The sequence below is a fragment of the Kryptolebias marmoratus genome, linkage group LG18 (genome assembly GCF_001649575.2).
Source record: "Kryptolebias marmoratus isolate JLee-2015 linkage group LG18, ASM164957v2, whole genome shotgun sequence".
In the NCBI taxonomy this organism is placed as follows: Eukaryota; Metazoa; Chordata; class Actinopteri; order Cyprinodontiformes; family Rivulidae; genus Kryptolebias; species Kryptolebias marmoratus.
In genome coordinates, this window is record NC_051447.1 from 7,506,497 (window position 1) to 7,527,007 (window position 20,511).

General features: G+C 38.8%; 1 protein-coding gene across 2 annotated transcripts in view; it reads right to left on the reverse strand.

Annotated features, from left to right (window-relative positions):
• Positions 1 to 11,246, reverse strand: part of LOC108233219 (flocculation protein FLO11) — a 69,912-nt gene extending 58,666 nt beyond the window's left edge. Inside the window, exon 1 of one of the 2 annotated variants that reach the window (XM_037981103.1) lies at positions 11,071 to 11,246. Coding sequence is in view for 1 of the 2 variants with exons in the window: in XM_017411513.3 (XP_017267002.1) it covers positions 4,857 to 5,027 (171 nt within the window). In the remaining variant the exon portion in view is untranslated. Of the gene's footprint in view, positions 1 to 4,856; positions 5,223 to 11,070 lie in introns of those variants that run through there. The other variant, XM_017411513.3, reaches the window with a different exon arrangement.
• Positions 11,247 to 20,511: the final 9,265 nt, after the last annotated feature.

The window sequence follows — 20,511 nt, forward strand, 5'->3', positions numbered from 1 at the left end:
AAATTATAAAACCGACATCCTGATGTCCCGTTCTCCTGAAGGCAGCACGGAGCTGCGCCCAAAAGAAACACCATCGATTCAGCTGCAGTTCTGTAACGGTTTTAATGTTTTAGGCCACAATATTTTTGCAAGTTGTTCAAAGTTTAAACTGATATTGTTGTGAATCTTTGGTGTAAACTTTACCTTCAAGCAAACGCCCCCCAAAAGAATATCAACGCCCCCTTTTTGAAAATATTGCTGCCAGCGCCCCCCGTGATCCTCTCAACGCCCCCCAGGGGGCGGTACCGCCCCCGTTGAGAAACGCTAAACTAGACCATACCTGTTGTATTTAACAAAGCACACCATGTACGATTAAACTAATTATGCCAGTAATAAATCACAAATTCTTTGTTCCTAATAGTAGCCTTAATTACAGCTGAATAATGAGTTGACCGAGAGCAAAAACCAGTTTCCCTGTGCAACGAGGGTACTTGTGGCTCTGTGACCACAACCAAGTGCATTTTCACAACTATGAGATCAATGGTTCATGAAGGAAGAAGAAAAGAAGCTAAAACTGTCATACAAAAAACCCATTTATAGGTTAAAGTTTGGTGTATCTATAGCACAAAGTAAAAGTCTTGAGCATTCATCATTTCTTTAGATTTTGCTTTCAAGCAAACGTTCTTGTAATCTTTTTAAAATGGTTTCGATCAGCAGTTCTTCAGACTTTCAGAAAGTTTTTATTTGGACTTGACTCATTTTCAATCCAGTACCTGACCATTTTTAAGTTAATGGTTGTTTGTAAATCCACTTAACTCTGACCTGTGAATCATTCAAGGATAAAAAAAGCTCATAAACTCAAGGGATGTGTGGGGGTTGTGTCAACACAAAACAGCCAACTTATTTTAATTGAATCTTCAGCTACGTTGTTACTAGCCATGAAAATCTAAATTTGTTCTTATTTCTTTAGTTGAATACCACAATTTCACAGATAAAATTGTATTTTAGCACCAAACAGCTATTCCCAAAGACCTATTAGCAGAAACCTAAACTGAAGAAAGCTGCAGGTAGGTTTATCGGCCAAACACTTCTTTTCTCTCCTGCTCTTTTCCAATTTCCTTATTTTTAAGCACAAAGAAACAACATGTTGCTATGATCAGATACAGGGACTGGGCAAAAAAATAGGTTAGAAAAGTTGTATAAGTTCAAAAAGCAACTTTAAAAGACCCTCAAAAGGCCTGAAGATGACCAGAACGTGTGGTCTCATAAAGAAGGTTTCAAAGTTTTCATGATATTGACATATTAGTACTTGCATTATTTTTTGTTTGCAATACCCTTTAGATTTCTCCACATGGCATTAATGTAACTCAAAAAAACCCCAATAAAATGTTCTGCTTAAGTAATTTAATACCAACATGTGTCAGGTGTAATACTAACAGGGACATATTAGACTTTTAGCAAATATAACACTCTCCAAGGGGAAAACTAAACTCAGCATTGTTTTTATGGAATTTATTCAGGCTATTAGGTAATAAAAATGTCATAAACTTAAGGTACACTGAAAGAAAGCCAAAGACAGTTGTTCATGCTATGACAGAGCATAAAAAATAAAAGACGCCACAGCCTCAGAAGTGGAATAAAACTGAGCAATTTATCATTTTGACCCATTACTGCGAGAAAAAAAATCCATTAACTCACAACATCTTGAAAAGGTTAATATTTTCTGGGCAAATTTGTTATTTAAAGCGATGAGGATTTTCAAACAATGGTTGTATTATCAACAACTCATTAAAAAGAGACCAAACCCCCTGTATTTATATGTAAAACCAAGCCAAAGAGCTGTGCTGCCTTTGATGTCCTCATTTGACCCATCATCACTAATACGACACATAATCCCACAGAGAGTTTGTCTAAAGTGATTGCTGCTCTGTTTTTCTTTGCTCAATTCAGATGATGAGATTAGAGAAATTCCTGGCAGATGGGATGTCAACTGAGCATGTGTTGACAATATGTATCCCCCCCCCGGTCCACTCCAACTCCACCTCGAGGTATACTTCCTGTCAGATCTACTGAATACAGTGCAGCGTGGGCTGACAGGAAGGGCTGCGTTGTCAGTATGAACCAGTGGGGGCAAATATGGTCAAATATGGTCAGTCTTATCAATAATGAGTAGGTGGAGGGGGCCAGATCGAATTACCAATTTAGAGCTAATCACCAAAGTGGTGGCTGGTCTTTGCTTCATCCTCTCTGCTTTGTCCTCTGTGGTGATTCCTGCCACCATCTGTCTGTCTTTCTCAGGGGAGTCCTTCCTTTTTCTCCTGAGCAACACACTGGATGTTTTATTAAGTCTGTTTCACCTGATTACACCCTGTCTGTGAGTCAGCACGCATTAATAGGCATTTAATTAACGTTTAATTAAGGTAGCAGGCATGGAAAAGAGAGGTAGACTACAGAACTGCATCCTGGCGAGGTCAGCTGCAGAAACGATCGTGCACGTAAGTCCGGGTTGTATGCAAATTTGGAGAATGAGTTTTAATGGTGGCGTAACTACAAAAAAAGAGATGTCTTAACATCTTCATGCTCAGCTTCTTTAATATTAAATTTGTATCATCCCCTTCAAAATTTAAATTATGAACTACTTTGAGGTTTATATTCATGAAAAGCATCAATGTTGCTGCAATGTTTCACAAACAATCAGATAATAGTTATGGTCTCCACAACCTAACCATCTGATTTGTTTAGTTAAATTAGCTGACTATCCAATCCATAAAAACTCTGTCCAATACTAATAGCTGCATCAGCATGAATTTAGGTGTAAGTTATAAAATTTTATTTTATTGTAAACAAAAATATAAAATTTGGTATATGTGGGTTGATATTCCTCTGTATATGCATCATGATGAATTTTTTTTAATTTATTGGTTGACATAATAGACCTATGAACATGAACATCATTTTCATTTTAAATCCTGACTAAATTCTCATACTTTTATTTCCTTAAGGCTAGCAAGAATTAAGGAGATTCACTGATGGATCAGCCAAGTTAACCAAATTTTAAGCTAATGTGTTAAAATAGATCAAATGTTATTTGACTAATAGTAAACCTGCAACTGAGACCAGGTTTTCTGATACTGGTCAGCAGGCTCTGGAATGCCTTGATAGTCTTGAGATTTCCCTGTACCCTGCACTGATTCAAGACACCCCGTTCAAGATGCAGCAAAGCAGCCCTAGAACAGAACCAAGCCTTCTCCATGTTTCGTGTTCTTCCATGTTCTTCTCTTTGTATTTTTCATTTTTGGGTCTGTGAACATAGAGTTCATGTGACTTATTGTCAAAAAGTCAGAAGCTTTGTGGCTTGTTAAACATCTAAATAATCTGTGCAGCTGTAATCACAGGAACATCAAGCTGCTTGGAGATGGTCTTATAGCCTTTACCTTTAACATGTTTGTTAATAATTTCCTTTCTACGCTCCCGAGACAGAGCTTTCTGTGCTCCATGTTCAGTGTGGTACACACCATAATACCAAACAGAACTGACTACTTTTCACCCTTTAACTAGGCAGACTGACTGATTGCAAGACTGAAGACACCTGTGACACTACTTACAGGACACACCTTAGTCTAACATGTCCCTATGGTCAAATTAGTTTCAGTCTTTTCTAGGGGAATCATCCTTTTTGTCAAGGCGAGCCTCATTAGTTTGTTTTTCAAAAATAATTCTGTTAAATCACAACTTAAAAGCAATGACTCATTTTCATTAGTTGATTTTCAATTTTTTTTTCAAAATACTTTTGTCAGTTTCAAATCATTTCAGTGACCCATTGTGGGTTTTTCTTTCTTGAACAAAAGGGTTCAAACAAATTCATGTTTACAGTTTCAATTCAACACAAAAAAAGAAAATGGCATTTGATGATTTAGGCATTTATTGAAGTTGCTTTTTTTCATGTGAGATCTCATTTCATGCATTTTGGGCAGGTCAAATATGACAGCGAGACGATCCCTTTAAGCCACAGACATCAGGCTACTTCTGAACCATTAACAAACAAACAAGAAAGATGACACAGTCTCTATAAAACAGACAAAACTTTAAAGTCTCTCCTGGAACAATGCAGAATGAACAAAAAAAAAAAGTGTATGAGAAGATCCAGTATAGAAACCAATCAAATGAACAGCTAAGTTATGAAGACAAACAAAAGCCAAGGAAGACCACCTCCACATGGCTTGGGCCAGGTTATAACCGGAGACAGAAGAGAAGACAAGACTGAAAGAAATAAAAGCGTGGGGTCAGCTATAATGAGCCATGAATGCGAGCATCCTACCAATCCTGTTTAAAGGGGGTTCATGCCTGGAAAGGGTTCTGTCCTTCTTTGCATCTGTGTTTCTGTGTGTTTACGTTGGGGTCCGGGTCAGGGAGCTGCAAGGACTCTGTGACCCTGAAATGAGCTCTGGGGGTCAGTAGGGAACCCCACTGATAAGACAGAGCTCCTTTTATGCTTTAATCTGCAAGCAAGCAGGATCAATATGGTGACTATTGGTGCTAGGATTGTGTGCAGGAGAAAGCAGTGCAGCCATTTTTAGATGTCTCACAGGGGGCTGGCGCACCCTGACAAAAGCACAGCTCCGCTGCCACCGCCGGTCACAATGACCTGTGGGACACTGGCACACCAGCCACTAACCTACTTAACATTCATTAGTGTCAGAGAGGTGGACAGATGCTCTCGGTCTTACGGATCTTCTCTCTCATGTTCTCTACATGGGGCTCATTCAGCAGCGTTTGACGTGTCTTTTATTTGGGATATCGGGAGTTGTGGGAGGTGGCGGCAGCGGGCCACTCAACTGTGGATTTAGAAAGAGCTGGGTGGGCATTCAGGGACTCACCCTGTGCAGCCTGTGGTGTCCAGAGTCAGTGGCGTCAGGCGGCCAGGTATTCGTCCGGATGAGATGCCTCGGTAAAGTCAGAAGCCGTCTGGGATGCTTAAAATCCTGATTTCTGGACAGTCTGTTCTCCCAGCGAGGCTCCAGAGCTCCTCTTCTCTTAACAAAAGACATTTCCAAGAAGTTCTTGCCTTTTCGTCACATTTTGTCCCTTCAAAAAGTATGAACATTCACTTCTAAAACTGACTGGATGTTTTAAATATATCTTTAGGCTTCATAGCTGTCCTTCCAACAAGGAACTGACAAACTCCTCTCTGTGGGAGACTAAAAACATGCAGCCTGTTCAAATAGCTTACGTTAATAATTACCATCCAGCTAAACTGGTCCAAGTCTCTCAAGCATGTTTCCTCAGCAAAAACAAAAACACACAAAACATTATCCTCCTGTTAGTTTCCTACAAATGGTCTAATAAACTTCAACCCTGTGTTTTTTTCCCCACATGTGAACAAATCAGAAGCTACAACAGACCGAACCTTTCAGTTTAGGAGTGATCCGCTCTGTAGCCCCAAACTGTGACAGAGACCAGAGCAGAAACTAGCAGCAGCTGGACAGAAAGGCAGCTTTTCAACCTGACTCCAGACACAACATGGATCAGGTTCTGGGCTGCCATACAGCAGCATAAATCTCCTCGCCTTAATTACATTACAGGGCGAATAGTGGCAAGCTTTGTGGAAACAATGGGCCCTATCAATTCCACAAATCAGAGCTGAGCAGTGTGTGTGCTCTGAAAAGGCCTCTATCTGCATGTGCAATCAAAGCTCATTATCTAGAGTGTGTCTTGGGCTCGAGGCTCCCCTCCTACAGAACTGCAATGCAGGAAAATGCTAGTAAATTTGCTCCTGGTATAATATTAACGAGGGGAATGTGGACAAGTAAGGAGCAGTGGCTGCTTTCTGTGGTAACAGACAAAACACTTGCAGTTATGACAAAATAAGCTACCCCTACTCTGTTTCTGCTAAATCAAGCACAATAGCACACTTTCATTTTTTTATTTTTAAAGAAATAAAACAGCTATTTTATTTTCTTTTTAACTGGCAAAAGGATAAGGGTTAAGTGTATCAGGACTTGAGTGAGAAGTAACCCTCTGAGCACAACTTGTGACATGGACTAAAGCTTCTTTGGACAATCTGAGATCAGGACCTCTCTTTTACATCGCCCTTCATAAAGCAGACTCTTTCTGTTCAGCCCTGTGGGGGGGCTCTGCAGAGCACTTTGGGGTAATCCAGATGCCACAATGCCAGTTGCTAAGACACTGCCAGAAAATGCATTGTCCGAGAGGAAAGTTTGGAGTATTTCTGTGTCAAAAATTTGCAGAAAGCACACTAGAACTTAAGCTTTTATATTTTCCAGACTTTCATCTCTCTCTCATTTTAATTTTAAATAAAACTCAATTTATTAGTAATTATTAGGCAAGTACTATATATATATATATATATATATATATATATATATATATATATATATATATACCAAACATACATACTGACTTTTTGTCAGGATTACTTGGAATTAAACTGTAATGCGCAAGTTACCCATTGCATTTTTGTAAAGAACAGAGTGTGAAAGGATGAATTTTAAAGGCAAACTGTGAAACTTTCCAAACACAACTAACTTGTTTTTGTACTACAACTGCAGACTGTACAGGAAAGATCCTGTGTTTGACAAAGATTACATCTACAACAGTCTTAGCTGTTTTCTTTCATGTAGAATTGTGTGACTCATTTTGTTTCCATTGAATAACTTTATAACTTTATTTTTAATAACTTTTTTAACTTATAGGTGATACTGGCCCTCCTCCTTGGACATATTGCGCTGCCATGTTTCTATTGTAGCCTAAGGAGAACATACCAAAAACTAGCATAAAATTTCTTTATCACATCATTAAACCTTAATTGCATTTAAATGATCAAATATTATATTGGAAAGAAAATACAGCCTTATTGTTATGAAAGTGAAAATAAGCTGCAGAGACAAAAACTACTTTCGATACAAGACTCTACACTTGTTTATTGACTTTATCAATAATAAGGCCTTTTCTGTGTTATAGCTGTAAAAATGAGCCACTCTTTAAGCTGCCTCTGGCCCTTCAGAAATGCTCTAATTGAGCTGGCCACATCCCACAACAATGTGAGCTTACATGCGGTAAATGAAGCTGAAGGCATGGAGTATAACTCGCAGTGTTGGCGTGGAGCAATGGACATAAAAAGCTTGAGGAAAACCCCACAGCTGAACGATCTCACAGACTGTCTGCAATGACGGCTTACATATATCAACCGTTGTGGCTCTGTCACTACATTATTTGACAGCTCAGAGGCATAACAGCAGCTGGTTCACATATTCTGTGTCAGACTGGTTTTCATTGCTTAAAAAAATAATAATTTCTTGCGATGAGATCAACCATAAGACTAAAAAACCCCAAACAACAATATAAAAGAAACCTTGCTTTATAGTTCTGTGGTTTATCACCCTGCACAATGTTCTTGCTGCTTTACTTTTTACGTTTATTCTAAATATTAGACGAAAATGGTTCATATTCAAAGACGTAACAGCTTTCTAGGAATAGTAGCCTCTTGACTTAGCTTTGATGTTGTAGATTCCCCAATGCAAACACACATCAACACAAATAAACACATACATCAGCACACAAAAGCTGACAAAGCCTTTCACAAAACACATAAAATTGCCATTACAAGGGCTTTCATGCTGTTCTAAGGAAGGCCGCCCTGCCCACTGCATGCTGCCCTTTGTCGGCTGGAGGACCCAGAATCAAAGAGCTGTGACCTGCGCCGGCTGTGGGCAGCAAGTCTGCAGGGAGTCCGGCACAGACTCCAATCCACGCTTCAGATGCCACGCTGGGAGCTTCCACTACGCTCCCATCTCCTGCCCCCTGGTTAGCGCCGTTATTTTCCCCATCCCATCAATCTGTCAGCTAAGCCCTTTGACACGCACCACAATATGGTCCCAGCCCTTCTCAGTCCGTGCCCTCTCTTTCAATATGGTTTCAGCGTTTCAAGATTACTCAGCTCACCCACGAGGGCAGCTCTCCTGGTGCCTCGACACCTGGGGTAAAAGTGGAGTGACTGCGGGGGTTAGTCAGCTCAAAAAACTATAGTTACCACCAGCAATGGCAACGCTGAGGCCTGAAAAGTCTTTATTTAGTTGTAGACAGATTAAAATCTTTGAATAAAACCCTGCTGGCTTATAAATATATAAGACTTATGAATATTTATAAGTAATTATAAGTATAGTTATAGTATACCAGATAATGAATAGGGAAGTACATCTAAATGTCAAAATTAACAGCAAAAATAGATGCACGGAAATTATCTTTTAAATGTGACACATTTTAAAGAGTGTAATACAGACCCCTGATATTATGGGCTACAAAAGGTTTTACACTCATTGATAATGCTTCTAGTTTATTGACTAACAAAACGGAATTTAATTTAAAAAAACAATTTCAAAAATATCCTAAATAGCTTAGAGGTGGCCACAGTCTACACACAGGAGGATCTTGTTTATTTTTACTCTTCACACATTTTTACCCTCATTTCCTGCCTCTTCTTGCAGAACATCTCAAGTAAAGAGGACCGTTACTCGACATAAGTCTTACCTGGTGCCATGGTGTCATGGCGTGTGACGTACTAAAGATGCTGATATTTTAAAAAAGTGATCATTTCCAGAAATGTATGCATTGATATTGTTGCTGATGCTCCAACTGTAAGCAGTGTATATGGTTGGTAGTTTACTTTTCCATTACATTGAAGTAATACTGGGAAGGACTTTTGTTCTGTCGGTCAAATCAACCATCAGTCAGTCCAATTTAATTTAATGTTTTTTGGGGTTTTTTAGGCTTTAAGAGTGCTGCAGGGAAAGGACAGTAATGTAATCAATGTAAAAAATAAGATAACATTTTCTCTCTTTATCTGGTTTACCTGTACGGAGCTAGAATTAGGTATGATGCGACAAAGGGAAGATGAAGAGGACTTGGACATCAAGATCTCCAACCTGCCAACACCTTCTTTTCCCCTTTGACTTCAGCAGCAGATTCACTCTTATATTTCCACCTGACCAGCTTCTATGACTCCACCATATTTGTTTACCTCCACAGTCTACGGCCAGCAGATCAATCATGTGACTCAATCTTCCACGTGGGTTTTAGCAGATTCAGCTAAGTGCTCTGTTTACACTAAATGTGGAGCCGCATTTCAGAATTACATTCAATATGTTTGGAAACACTACTGGAGTGAACTCTTCCAAATTTCACCATTTAACATAGTTCAGGAGAACCGTTTTGTGTTTGATTTCATACTTTGCAATGAGTAATTTAAAAGCAGGAATCATCTGGCAAAACTGTGCAGCAGTAAAGAAAATTATACTGCAAACAAGATAAGTTCAGTTATAGTCAACCATCGTTGGTGGTAAGTCATGTCTTTTTCTTTTTCTCTTTTGGTAGTTTACAAGGATTTCATGCACCTCTTTGCAGCTAGTGAGAGTTTGGTTTAGTAAATTTCCCCACCTTCCCAAATGTTTTATTAAAATTATGCAAAAAAAAAGAAGCCGAGTTCTTTTGGTTTATGGCCTCTTAGTGTAAAGGTTTTAACAAATAAGGAACTGTTCTGTGCTGTATTTAGTATTTAATAATAATAACAAAATAATTTAAAACCAAGAAATGAAAAATGTCCCTGACTTTTGTTGCACAAAGTTCTTTTACGCCTGTACTTTACACACTATACAGTATATCTATGTTGCTCAACATAGATGGAATACAGTTATTACCAGGTAAAACTAAATAATTATTGACATTTAACTAATGTTGGACATAAATAAGAAGTACAAACTTTGCTTTTGGACAGATTTCAGTTTGGAAATGTTCTTGCAATCACCAATCATTTTCATGTAAAAGATATTTTTGGGCAAAAGATTGGCCACCTGTGTGTGCAGCTCGAGTTTTATGAGAACAAGCTCGACTGGACTCACTTGAGAACAGACCATTCAGTTTATTTTCAAGTAAGGATGAAAGGAAGACTCCAAACTATGTATGTCGCCTATTCACTGGGGACGCTCTTTAAAAGAAAAGACAGCAGAAAGAGTTGGAAAAGGGTGGAGGGGCGGAGCGCTGCATAAATTTTACATACACAAGGCAGCAGACAAAGTGATTGTTGCTTCCCCGAAACTTTTTTTCTTTTTCTTTTTTTTTTTTTTTTGCTCCTCCAGCAAACACTTTCCTCGCTGAATAGGCACCTATTAGTGACTCCATTATGGGCACAGGGCCCTTGAATGGCTCCTCACTGTGCGTCTTTATCATAGTCAGGCCGTGAATGCAGCCGGACCCCTCCTCCTGTAGCCCCACCAAGCTCCTTACAGCCTGTTTTGATAGGTGCTGACGATGATGGCTGAAGCTGGGGGAGGAGAGGTGGTCCGCCACTTTCACCCCCCGTTGTCTGCTCCAGGTGTGGTGGGCTGAGCGGAGCGTTTCGCAGCTTCTATTGTGCCATGCACTTTTTCTTCAACGCTTGTTCAAAAAAGAAAAAAAAAAAAAAGGTAGACGCAGTGCTTTACATGCATTAGCTGATCTCCATAATGCCATTCCCCCACCTCCCCTCCCCCAAAATAAGTCAGGCCTCCGGCGAATCGCTGCACACCGCCTCGGAGCTCTGTATTGTTGCTGGATTATTCAGGAGTTAGCTGAAAGAAAGGAGGCAGAAAAAGTGGGGTGTCTGTACTTTATCTCCAGGGGAGACGGGGGGTAAAGAAGGAGCTTCTTTAGAGGAGTGAGTTACTGCGGCGAAAAGCTCAAAAACACCTGCAGAACACAAGCGCAAGAAACTCTGATTGTTTACCTCCCATCCGAAATACTGTAAACTAGACGCTGCTGAATGGAGGAGCTCCTATTTATCAAGCTGTGTGTAATAACCTGTCACAACATCCCCACCTCACTCAGGCTGCACAAACTCTGTATTGTCAGCCCCATCAGTTGTGTGTCACTGAAAAAGAAGAGCGAACAAATATCTGTGTGTGTGTGTGTGTGTGTGTGTGTGTGTGTGAATATCATTCAGCTTTGAAGTTATGTGTGTACACACAGTTGAAGGAGAGAGACAGCGAGAGTTAGCAAGACTTTATGATGAATATGGATGCATTGTTCAGCCGTGCTTACCTCCACAGGGAACCATCTGCTCCCTGTCAATGCATCACCTGCTTGTCTGAGCCGTCGCCGGGGCAACAAGAGTTGAGGGGATTAAGAGAGGTTATGGCTTTGATGGGAGGGGCTGGGGACGAAGGAGAGGAGGATGATGATGAAGGCTGAGGGGAGAGAGGAGGCCGGTGACTGGCGTCCTCTGCTGGAGGAGAGAGGGATACAGAAAAGGTTTATATCTAACAAACCAGAATGTGACATGAAGTCACTAGTTGGACACAATTTAAAAGCTAAACCATCAGTACTTAGTTGAAATTGGTAGAAAAACCCAATGAGCCGTTCTAAAATTTCATTTATACTTCATAATTGTTTTCTTTTTCTCTGCCTAGTTTAAAGATTTTCAACGTTTGACCAAAAAGCAAAGATAAATACATTTTTCATCTGTTAAGTCAACAATAAGACAATAACCACTGTGCTGAACTTTTTCTTTAAAATGAAATTACTTATTAACTAATTTGCCTTAGGAGAGCAATAAAGTATTTCTTCATTTAGCAAACATGAACATGTTTTGGCTTAAAAATGTTCAGTTAGAGATAAAAACCCTTGCAATTTTGTTTTTATAATGACATTTTTTAGCATCAAAAACAAAATTAAAAAAGTAGCCTCTTATAAAAAGCGATGAAAAATAATCAGAGGCTTACAAAAGTTTCTGTGCCTTAAGCACTCCTAAATATTCTGATGCTGGAGGTTCGTTTCTGCACATGATTACAATCATTGGTCCAATAAGTGTTTAAAGCTCACTCTGTCCACATTTTAAACTCGGAAACAGTTTGACAATCTTTGTCCAAATTGGCGCAGACTTGTTCAACCCAGGTTTCATAAAAAAATTTATATTAATCATTAATATATCAAAGCATTCAGAAAACGCAAACAAGGCGAAATGAGAGGAAAACTTAGAAGGTGAAGTCATGTTTCACATAATCAACAACAGCGCTAGAAAAGTAAAACAATTAAACATTTTAATCATAATTAATCTCAAGACTAAGGTTTTATTAGTAATCAATCACTTTCTTTGCTTAGAAAGTACAAAAATATATATCATTGTATAGCTTTCTCGTGGATTACTTTGATGTTTAATGCTAAATACTTTTAAATGTCTTAAAAATGTCTATAAAGCATCTTCCAAAAGTTCAAGTCAAATCATGTAACACGTGTCCCTCACGTTAAAGGGACGTGAATGTTTTTATGAGAATGAAGCTGATTTTTACCTGAAAATGAGTTATTTTGCTGAAGTCATTTGTTTTGCAGGTATGCAACACAATGTTGTTCTTTTTTTTTAATTAATTTGTACCGTGATGTCTCAGAAGATTTAGTATGAGTGGTATTCTGTGAATGGTTGAAGGTGAAGTCCGTTCACGCAGACATTTGTTGTTCTCCATCTTGTTGAAATTCCCATCACACAGAAAACATTTAATGCACATGGCGAGGAAACGACTTGTCACATGTCAGCATGTCAGTAATTTACCCTTTTGTGCGTTTTCATGCGGGTATCGCGTTACGAGCAGCGTGAATGAGGATCAATCGCAGAGTTCTCATTAAGTCTGTGCTTCTCCACCTACAGTACGCTGTACGTTCTGCCTGACGGCTGAGTAAACACAGATTTGAGGACAGCTTTAAAAGGAAACACGGAGGAGTTAAAATGAGGTCAACAAACATGCACCTTAACTGTGACCCTCTTGTTTTTTTTCCTTTAATAAAAGCACTAAAGCGTACTTTATTTTAAAAGACTGAATGACAGCACTGTTTAGGAGCTAAATGCTAAAATGAGTAGGAATGACACTATTTATTGCTTTATATAGATTTATATGAGCCTTGAACATGCTTGTTTATGCAAAATCATGTAAAGTTTTTAGGCAAACTACAAATCAATAAGTTATAAGTGACATCCCAGGGCCGCAATTTGATGAGTCAAATTTCAACCTGCTAGATTCAGATTCAGTCTTGATTCAATAAAGTAAATCAGGCAATTAGAATTCTCATTTTGCGATATCCTTTTTGTAGAGCAAATCTGTTGTGGCATATGTAGGCAGCCGTCTTCTCTATATGGTATGCCTGATATGCCATAACAGGCCAAAAAGAAACCAAACTTCAACCTGTGGTTGGTGTTACTTAAGTTTGCCATGAAATTGGAAACAGGCTGGTGCTTTACACAGCGTCACACCACTTTATTATGCTTGGAAATCAAATTCAATAAATTAAATGAAATTGATAAAGGAAGGAGTCCAATTACTCTATTTAACCCATTCTCAATGTAAAAAACAAACAACCTCAAAACTTTCTTTTAATGCTACAGCATTTTTTTTCAAATTGTTTAGACAGGATGTGTGATCTGTAGATCCATCAAATTTCATGTGATTTGAGGAAGGGAAGGGTATTGTTATCTTAATTCAATATTTTTCTGGTTAATACATTATTAAGTTTAATAATGATGCATTTTAAATTCTAACCAAGTACTTTATATTGCATTATAATCTAATAAATGTTTTTTTTAAAAAGCTTCTTTATTAATAATAGTGAATAGGATGAAACAATTTAAATCAGTTCAAAATGGTTGCCACAGCTATACACACAAAAATGACTACGACTCAGTCAGTCATACAGATATTGAGCTGAGATTTGGTATGGTAGTAGCTGAGAGTCATTCACAACATACTTTGAGCGCTAACCCATCTTGGAATATTGAATGAGATTGCACATAAGATTGTTTGCAAATTCAAAATTCAGTCTAGCGGACCCACTGGAATAAATGCAGTAGTTCTATTATGTTTACTGCTCGACGTATTTTAGTAAGTCCTTACTTTTTTTAAATCCCCTCCTGATGTTTCTGATCAAACCAAAATGGTGAACTAACAGATCATCTCTGGAACTCTGCTATCATGGATAAAAATCTGGGCTCCTTCCCTTGGTGAGTCCCTGGCCACACTTGAACGCTCACCTGGTGACACAGAAAGTCTGAGTGACAGGTGAAAGTGACCACAGCTGAAGGAAGGAAACACCTTTTGTGTTTGGCCACGGACCGGGACGAAGGCGGTGACCCAGGTCCCCCACCCGATGAGCCCCGCTGGCCTGGGGCCAAGAAGGAAGTGATGGAGACGAGTTTCTCTTTTACATCAGCAGCACGTCCTCCAACGGCCACGAGCGTGCAGCGTCATTCCCTTCAGTGAGGTCTGCGCCTGAAAACAAACTAATCTAGATCTTTTTTTCAATACTTGTAGGAAACAAAGTGACCAGAAAGCCACCTGCAGGTAACACTATCCCTCTGTTATCTGCTGCACGGGTGACAAAACGGCTGTTAATAAAGCCTTTATTGTCCAAAAATCAATACAATCTTCCATTCCATTCTACAATTTTCTGCCTCCTATTGAGTTTCATTTTGAATGCACATCAGAACGTCAATAACTAAAACGGCAGCTGACTTGAGATGTTATTTTGAAGTCACGATTGCGTAACAAGAGCTGCTAATAAAAGTGAAAAGCCGGCTAGAATACTTCACCCTGAGAGGAGCCAGAATGTGTGAACCAAGAGTTCAAAAGCTGGGGAGAAGTTTGCATCCTACAGACGACTTAGACACTTAGAATAACTTTGATTACATCTTGAAAAGGCATGACGGAGAAGTCCTTTATAATAGAAGCCATTCCTTCATAAATCCACTCATTATTCTTTACAGTCACTTACACACCAACAGAGGCATCGAGCCAACATGGGGTTCAGTATCCACTCACAGCCAACCTGTGGGATAATGATAGGTCAGAGTTGAACCCAAGTGAAGACTCGATGCAAGCACTTTATTTGGAGCATACTGAATTGGCTTGAACTATAATCTTTGTAACTGGGAATGAATTGGACTGTATAGTGAACTTAAGTGAATTGTATATGACTGGATTTCTTTTGTCGAGCACACTGAGGTTATAGTGAGTTGGTTAAATTAGAGCCGAGTTAAAATGGGTTCCCTCAATTCTTTAAACCTCTGGTTCTAGAAAGTCTGTTTATCCATGCAGTCGTTACATATTTTAAAGTACTCTGCACAAGTTTATACATTCTCTAATTTCTTTCCTTTTACTTCCTAGAAGCCAGACCTAACTGTAGTCTTTTAAAGTTGTCTTGATAATTAGTTCTTCAGACTTTCTGATGGTTTTTCTTTTGCTTCGGAACGTCAATAAATACACACTTCCCAACTGACTGAATACCCCTGCCATTCATTACTGGCAGCTAAGTTAAGAACAGGTGTCTTTATTCTGTAATTACAGTGACTGTCTCTGTGTTTATCTTCACTGCACAAGATGTCACTCCTGGGAGAGTTTCTGTCAGGGCCACGTGTTGCAGGGGACACGACTGGAGTAAAAAAGGGGTGACTTTCCTGGGAGTAAGAATTCAATTATCCAGAGGGTGAGCGTGTCTGTTGTGAGCGGCGGGCGCACGGCTGCCCGTTCCCAGCGTGCAACAAGGGGGTTAAGAGCCACAGAAAGGCCCCCATTATGCCGAGTGAGAACGTCCCATGTGGCTGGCTGCACGGCCCCTGCTCTCATTCACTCCGCTTCACAACAGCACCATCCAAAACCTCCAAGTTTCATTCTGTCCCCACTCACGCTCCCCCCCGTCCCCTTCTAGCCCCTCAAAAAAAAAAAGAAGGGGGGGGGCCTTCACAATGCTGCTGGAAGCCTGAAGTGGATTCTTCAGCACCCCCGTGGACAGCGCACATGTGGACAACATTCACAGGATGTCTGTCAACTAGTCCATTAATCAACGACATCTCATGAAAGCACAATTAGGAGCCCTCGCAACTCTAGAAGCGATTATCATCTCTAAGCACCGCCGCTACTCCTCCTGCACAGCAATGCTCTGTGCCGAGTCGGGTTTGCTCGTATAATACCACTTTTTTTCTGCTTATGAAAAAAAGAGAAAAGAAAAGCAAAGCTGGAGTTGCATAATTATGACCAAAAAAAGTGAGGACAGCTGCAGCATATTAAGAGTGCACTCCTCACAGTCTGTATAAGTGACTCGCATCTGGCCAATCATTATTATAAGAATAGATCTTCAGTGTGTGAAGAAGACTGAGGCCCTCTATGGAGAGGGCCATTTTCGACGCACTCTGCACCACTCCTTGTGATAAACGAGCGATTGTGTCCATCACTGTTAATGACAGTAAATGACACAGCGGGGAAACTCTCCATCCACTGTACAGTGTACACTGTACACTGTACAAGGGAACCTTGGAGGTTTTATGTCTCCGCTGAGTTGATTTGTAAATTACAGAACAGTAGAAGCAAGCAGACGACACAGACTGAGGCCCATTGTGCAGTCATCGCTGGCAGAAAATGTTTCCTAGCATTTTATACGGACTGGTTTGATAGTGAAGCTTTACAAAAAACAACTTTAACCTGCAGAAAAAAAAGATATCTCTGGCATTTCTTGAACGAATGCATATCACCCACTGCCTTTCATGCCCTAGTTTCAAACTAAAATCATTGAAAATAACTTTATGCACCATTTCATGCAATACCACAAGATGTCAAAGTCAGAGTATGGGTTGTGAATGACTCAGCAACAAAAGAAGGCAAGTTTTAACACAATTTGGCCATCTTGAATTGGTTTACTAAAATCTGTTCAGTGGTTCTGGAGATATTTTGCTAACTCTACAGTCAAACAAACACACATACACGCAGATTATTCTTAATACTATCCAGAACATTCCTTATTTTTGATAAACACAGTATACTTGAAGAGAGAGAAGTTGCTTGGTGGGTTTTGGTGGGAACTCTAAAACCAACACTGCCCTCGTGTGGCACCAGTGGTTCCTCTCAGTGTCAGGGCTTTTTGCTTTTTTTAACACAATCAGCATAATTCATATCAGTTTATTGTACTGTACTGTAAAGTTTGGCTTTTGAATTTATCATCGCCCAGCACCAAAGGCGAAAGCAGAGCGATAATGTTTTGGCAGATGTTATCAAAACATCTCCAGAAGCACTTGACAGATTTTAATGAAACATTTAGGAAATAATCAGTGGATGAAGGTTTGAACAGAGTTTTGTTCCTTCTTATTAAAAGAGGATCTTAGTCTAAAACTTTGGCGTGAAAGGTGGCGGGCGATATGAATTCCTTCAAGAAAAGCTAGGCCTTTAATTTGATTTCAGCAATTTTGACACAATGAAGCTGCTTCCATATTCTGATCTTTTTTACATAGATTCAGCTGAAGAACGGGGAACAAACTGTGTCTTTGTGACAGGCTGCTGCTAACAAAGTGCCTAAAGAGCTGATTTAAACTTGATTTTGTTTTTTTCCTGTTATGTATCGACACAACACTGGTTCATCCCGAGGCCTGGAGAAATGTCAAAATATCTTAAACTATATTTTCATCCTTTTTCTGTTATTTATTAAAAAAAAAAAGTCTGAAGATAAGTGTACAGAAATCAAGGATAACCAAAGACTTCTGCACAGCACTGTGTCTCAGTTTGCAAGTTTTAAACAAGTCTTTTCAATATGTGCCATGTACAGCATCGATTTGAAGCCTGTTTTCCAAAAGGCTGTGAAAAATACATTTTATAGACATAAATCTGTCTGTCCTTCAGCTAATCCGGTTCTACTCGATCTGTATGTGAGGAGCAAAGCTCAGAAATCACATCCTACACTGAGAAATGCTTCAAAAAACTATTCCAGCGAGCACATTTCACCGTTAGTCCAACCTCAGGGGTCACCCGTACCTGCTGACTCCTACAAGTTCGCATCAGTCAGTTTCTACGGTTCCACACTAATTCATTAATAGAACTGAAATTTTCTAAAACATCTCAGCAGAAACAGACAGAGATGCAGAAACGATTATTTGAGTTCAGTATTCTCTGTGTTATCCCACTTCAAGCCTTTTTAAGGTTTGATAGAAAAAGCTGCACGTAAATCAATTCAAATCAACAATTTCTTGTTGTGTACTGGTTTAAAATGTTTGTTTTTTTTTTCAGATCAGATTCAGATCAAATCAGATTTTAATCCTAAAGTTGTGTTCGTAATTTCTGTAAAGAGCTTCTGCTGCTTTGTTTTGTTCTTCAAACCTTGAAATTGCAAACATCACGAGCTCTCGGAGCTGAGCTGTTGTCATGTCCTGTTTGTCACATGTTGGCAACGTGATACCAAAAAAAAAAAAAAAAAAATCAACAAACAATACTGTATCATACAAAGACTGAACATTAGAATGATGGAGAACCCATTTCAGGAATTTTATCGGTGACAAAATCTCATTTTGTTTAGGGTTAGGGTTAAGGGTTACAATGCCAAAGACATGACCACAGTCATCTCATTACTGCGAGACACTGCTGTGCACGTATACATTTATATACTGGTTTTTGTTATTTTCTTTTTAGTAATTCTTAGACGTGAATTAAACCAATAGGAGTTTTCTAAAGTACTTCAACAACAGAAAATCTTACAACAGAAATACGTTTTCAGGTCCAAAGGTCACCTGTTTGCCTTTTGTTTATCAGTTTATGTGGTTTGAATTTTTAGATTTATGAGCCTAAACTCTTTTCTGGGCTGGACTTCAACTTTCAGTTTCTTCTTTACCAGCCTCTTTGATATGAACTCATGTTTGGGATCAATATCAAGCTGCGTTTTCACTAATTACACCAAGACGTCTTGCAGCAGAGATGAACTCCCACTTCATCATAGCACCACATTGCTTTTGGCAGGGGGCAATAATCTTCTTGCCCATGTTTTTTGTGTGTCTGTCTGTCTGTTGAATGGCAATAACTCTGAACTTTGCTGATATTGACTTAAAATTTGGTGTGGTACTAGCTGAGACTCAAACCAAAGACTATACTGCTGGTAGACCTTGGACTGGAACCTGGAAGTTGAAGCCAGAATGAAACCAGCTTACCCTGTAGCTGTTATTTGTTATTTTATGTTTGAAAGAAAGGTCATATTAGTTGTAGATGTAGGTCCAATAATTACTTTGAGAATTTCATTAAAATCCACCTAGTGGGTCATGAGATATTTTGCTAACAGACAGACATGAACCCTCAACCAAAAATCAGTACTGCCCTTTTGCCATCGACAGAAGGTGAATATAAATCTTATATTGCATCCAATCACATTACATCTTATAGTTTTCTGTTTAATCTTATATTTCGTTTAACTTATAGCATCTTATCTTGTGTTGTTTATAATATTGTATTGTTTCCATTGCATTTTACCTTATTTATTACATATAATCATGCTATATTTGATCATACTCCATCCATCTATCCCCCCCATCCTCTCATTTCTCAGTCATGGACCTCATTATTTTTTCATAATTGGGGCAAAAAAAGGTTACCAGCTGCCTCCAATAGTTCTCCATGTGTATGTGTAAATAATAAATGTGAAAATAAGTCTCTCCGTGAAAGTGTGAAATTAGTGGAAAGAATGTAAAAAACGTGACCACACTGCCCTCGATACTGTGCGATTATTATGAGCACAATAATGTGCAATAATCACACAATAATGTGATTAACTATGCATACTTTGCATATTAGGACTTCGAGGATCCAGCTCAGTTATTCCCCAACTTCAGCTTATTTCCAAATTATGTTAAAATCCATCCATCCATTTTCTGCCTTTTATCCGCAGCAACAGGTCCACGGGAGCGACCCTGACCCCAAACAGGAAGGAGATAAGGAAAATGAAACCACAAAACTTAAAAAAAGTTGAACTAATGCCCCGTGAATGGAGCAACCACACCAGTGACTGAATACGATGACAAACACATGCAAAAAGATCACAGAGAGAAGCAAACTATGACACAGATGATGCAAAACACAGAAAAGTGTGACAAATAATCACCATAATCTGCGATGTTTGAGTACTGTGTTATTCAACTTTGTTTAGTATTCTGACATTCCCATTGCCTCTTTAAACTTGTATGCTAAAAGGTGAAAGTTAAGTTTTTGAGTATTTTTTATCCAGTAAAAAAAAAATTTTAATACATAGATTTGATGAATTTTAAATTATATCTCATTGACTAAATCTGGTTTTAGGCATTTATAAAGCATAGCAGCTATAAATATTGTTGTTTTTTTTTATTTACAAATGTCAACAAAAAAGTTTTATGAATAACTAGCTAAACTTGCTCATTATGAAATGTTAATTATTTTAAACAATTCATTATCATGTTTTTCTTTATTAGGGATTTTGCATAATTTGCAAGCAATCGAATCGTGTCAGAAAAAACATCACAAACTGCGTGAGTGTATTAAACGCGCAAGCTATTTAAACATTTCTCAGACAATTAAAATACAAGCTGAAAAAAGGGGACTTTGTGTAATCGTATCAACTTGTTTGATTCACAGTGAAACAGTAAACAAATCAAATGTTTAAAACAAAAAAAGTACATTTCTTTTTAAATAAGGTATTACTGAATTTGATGGCAGCAGAACATAC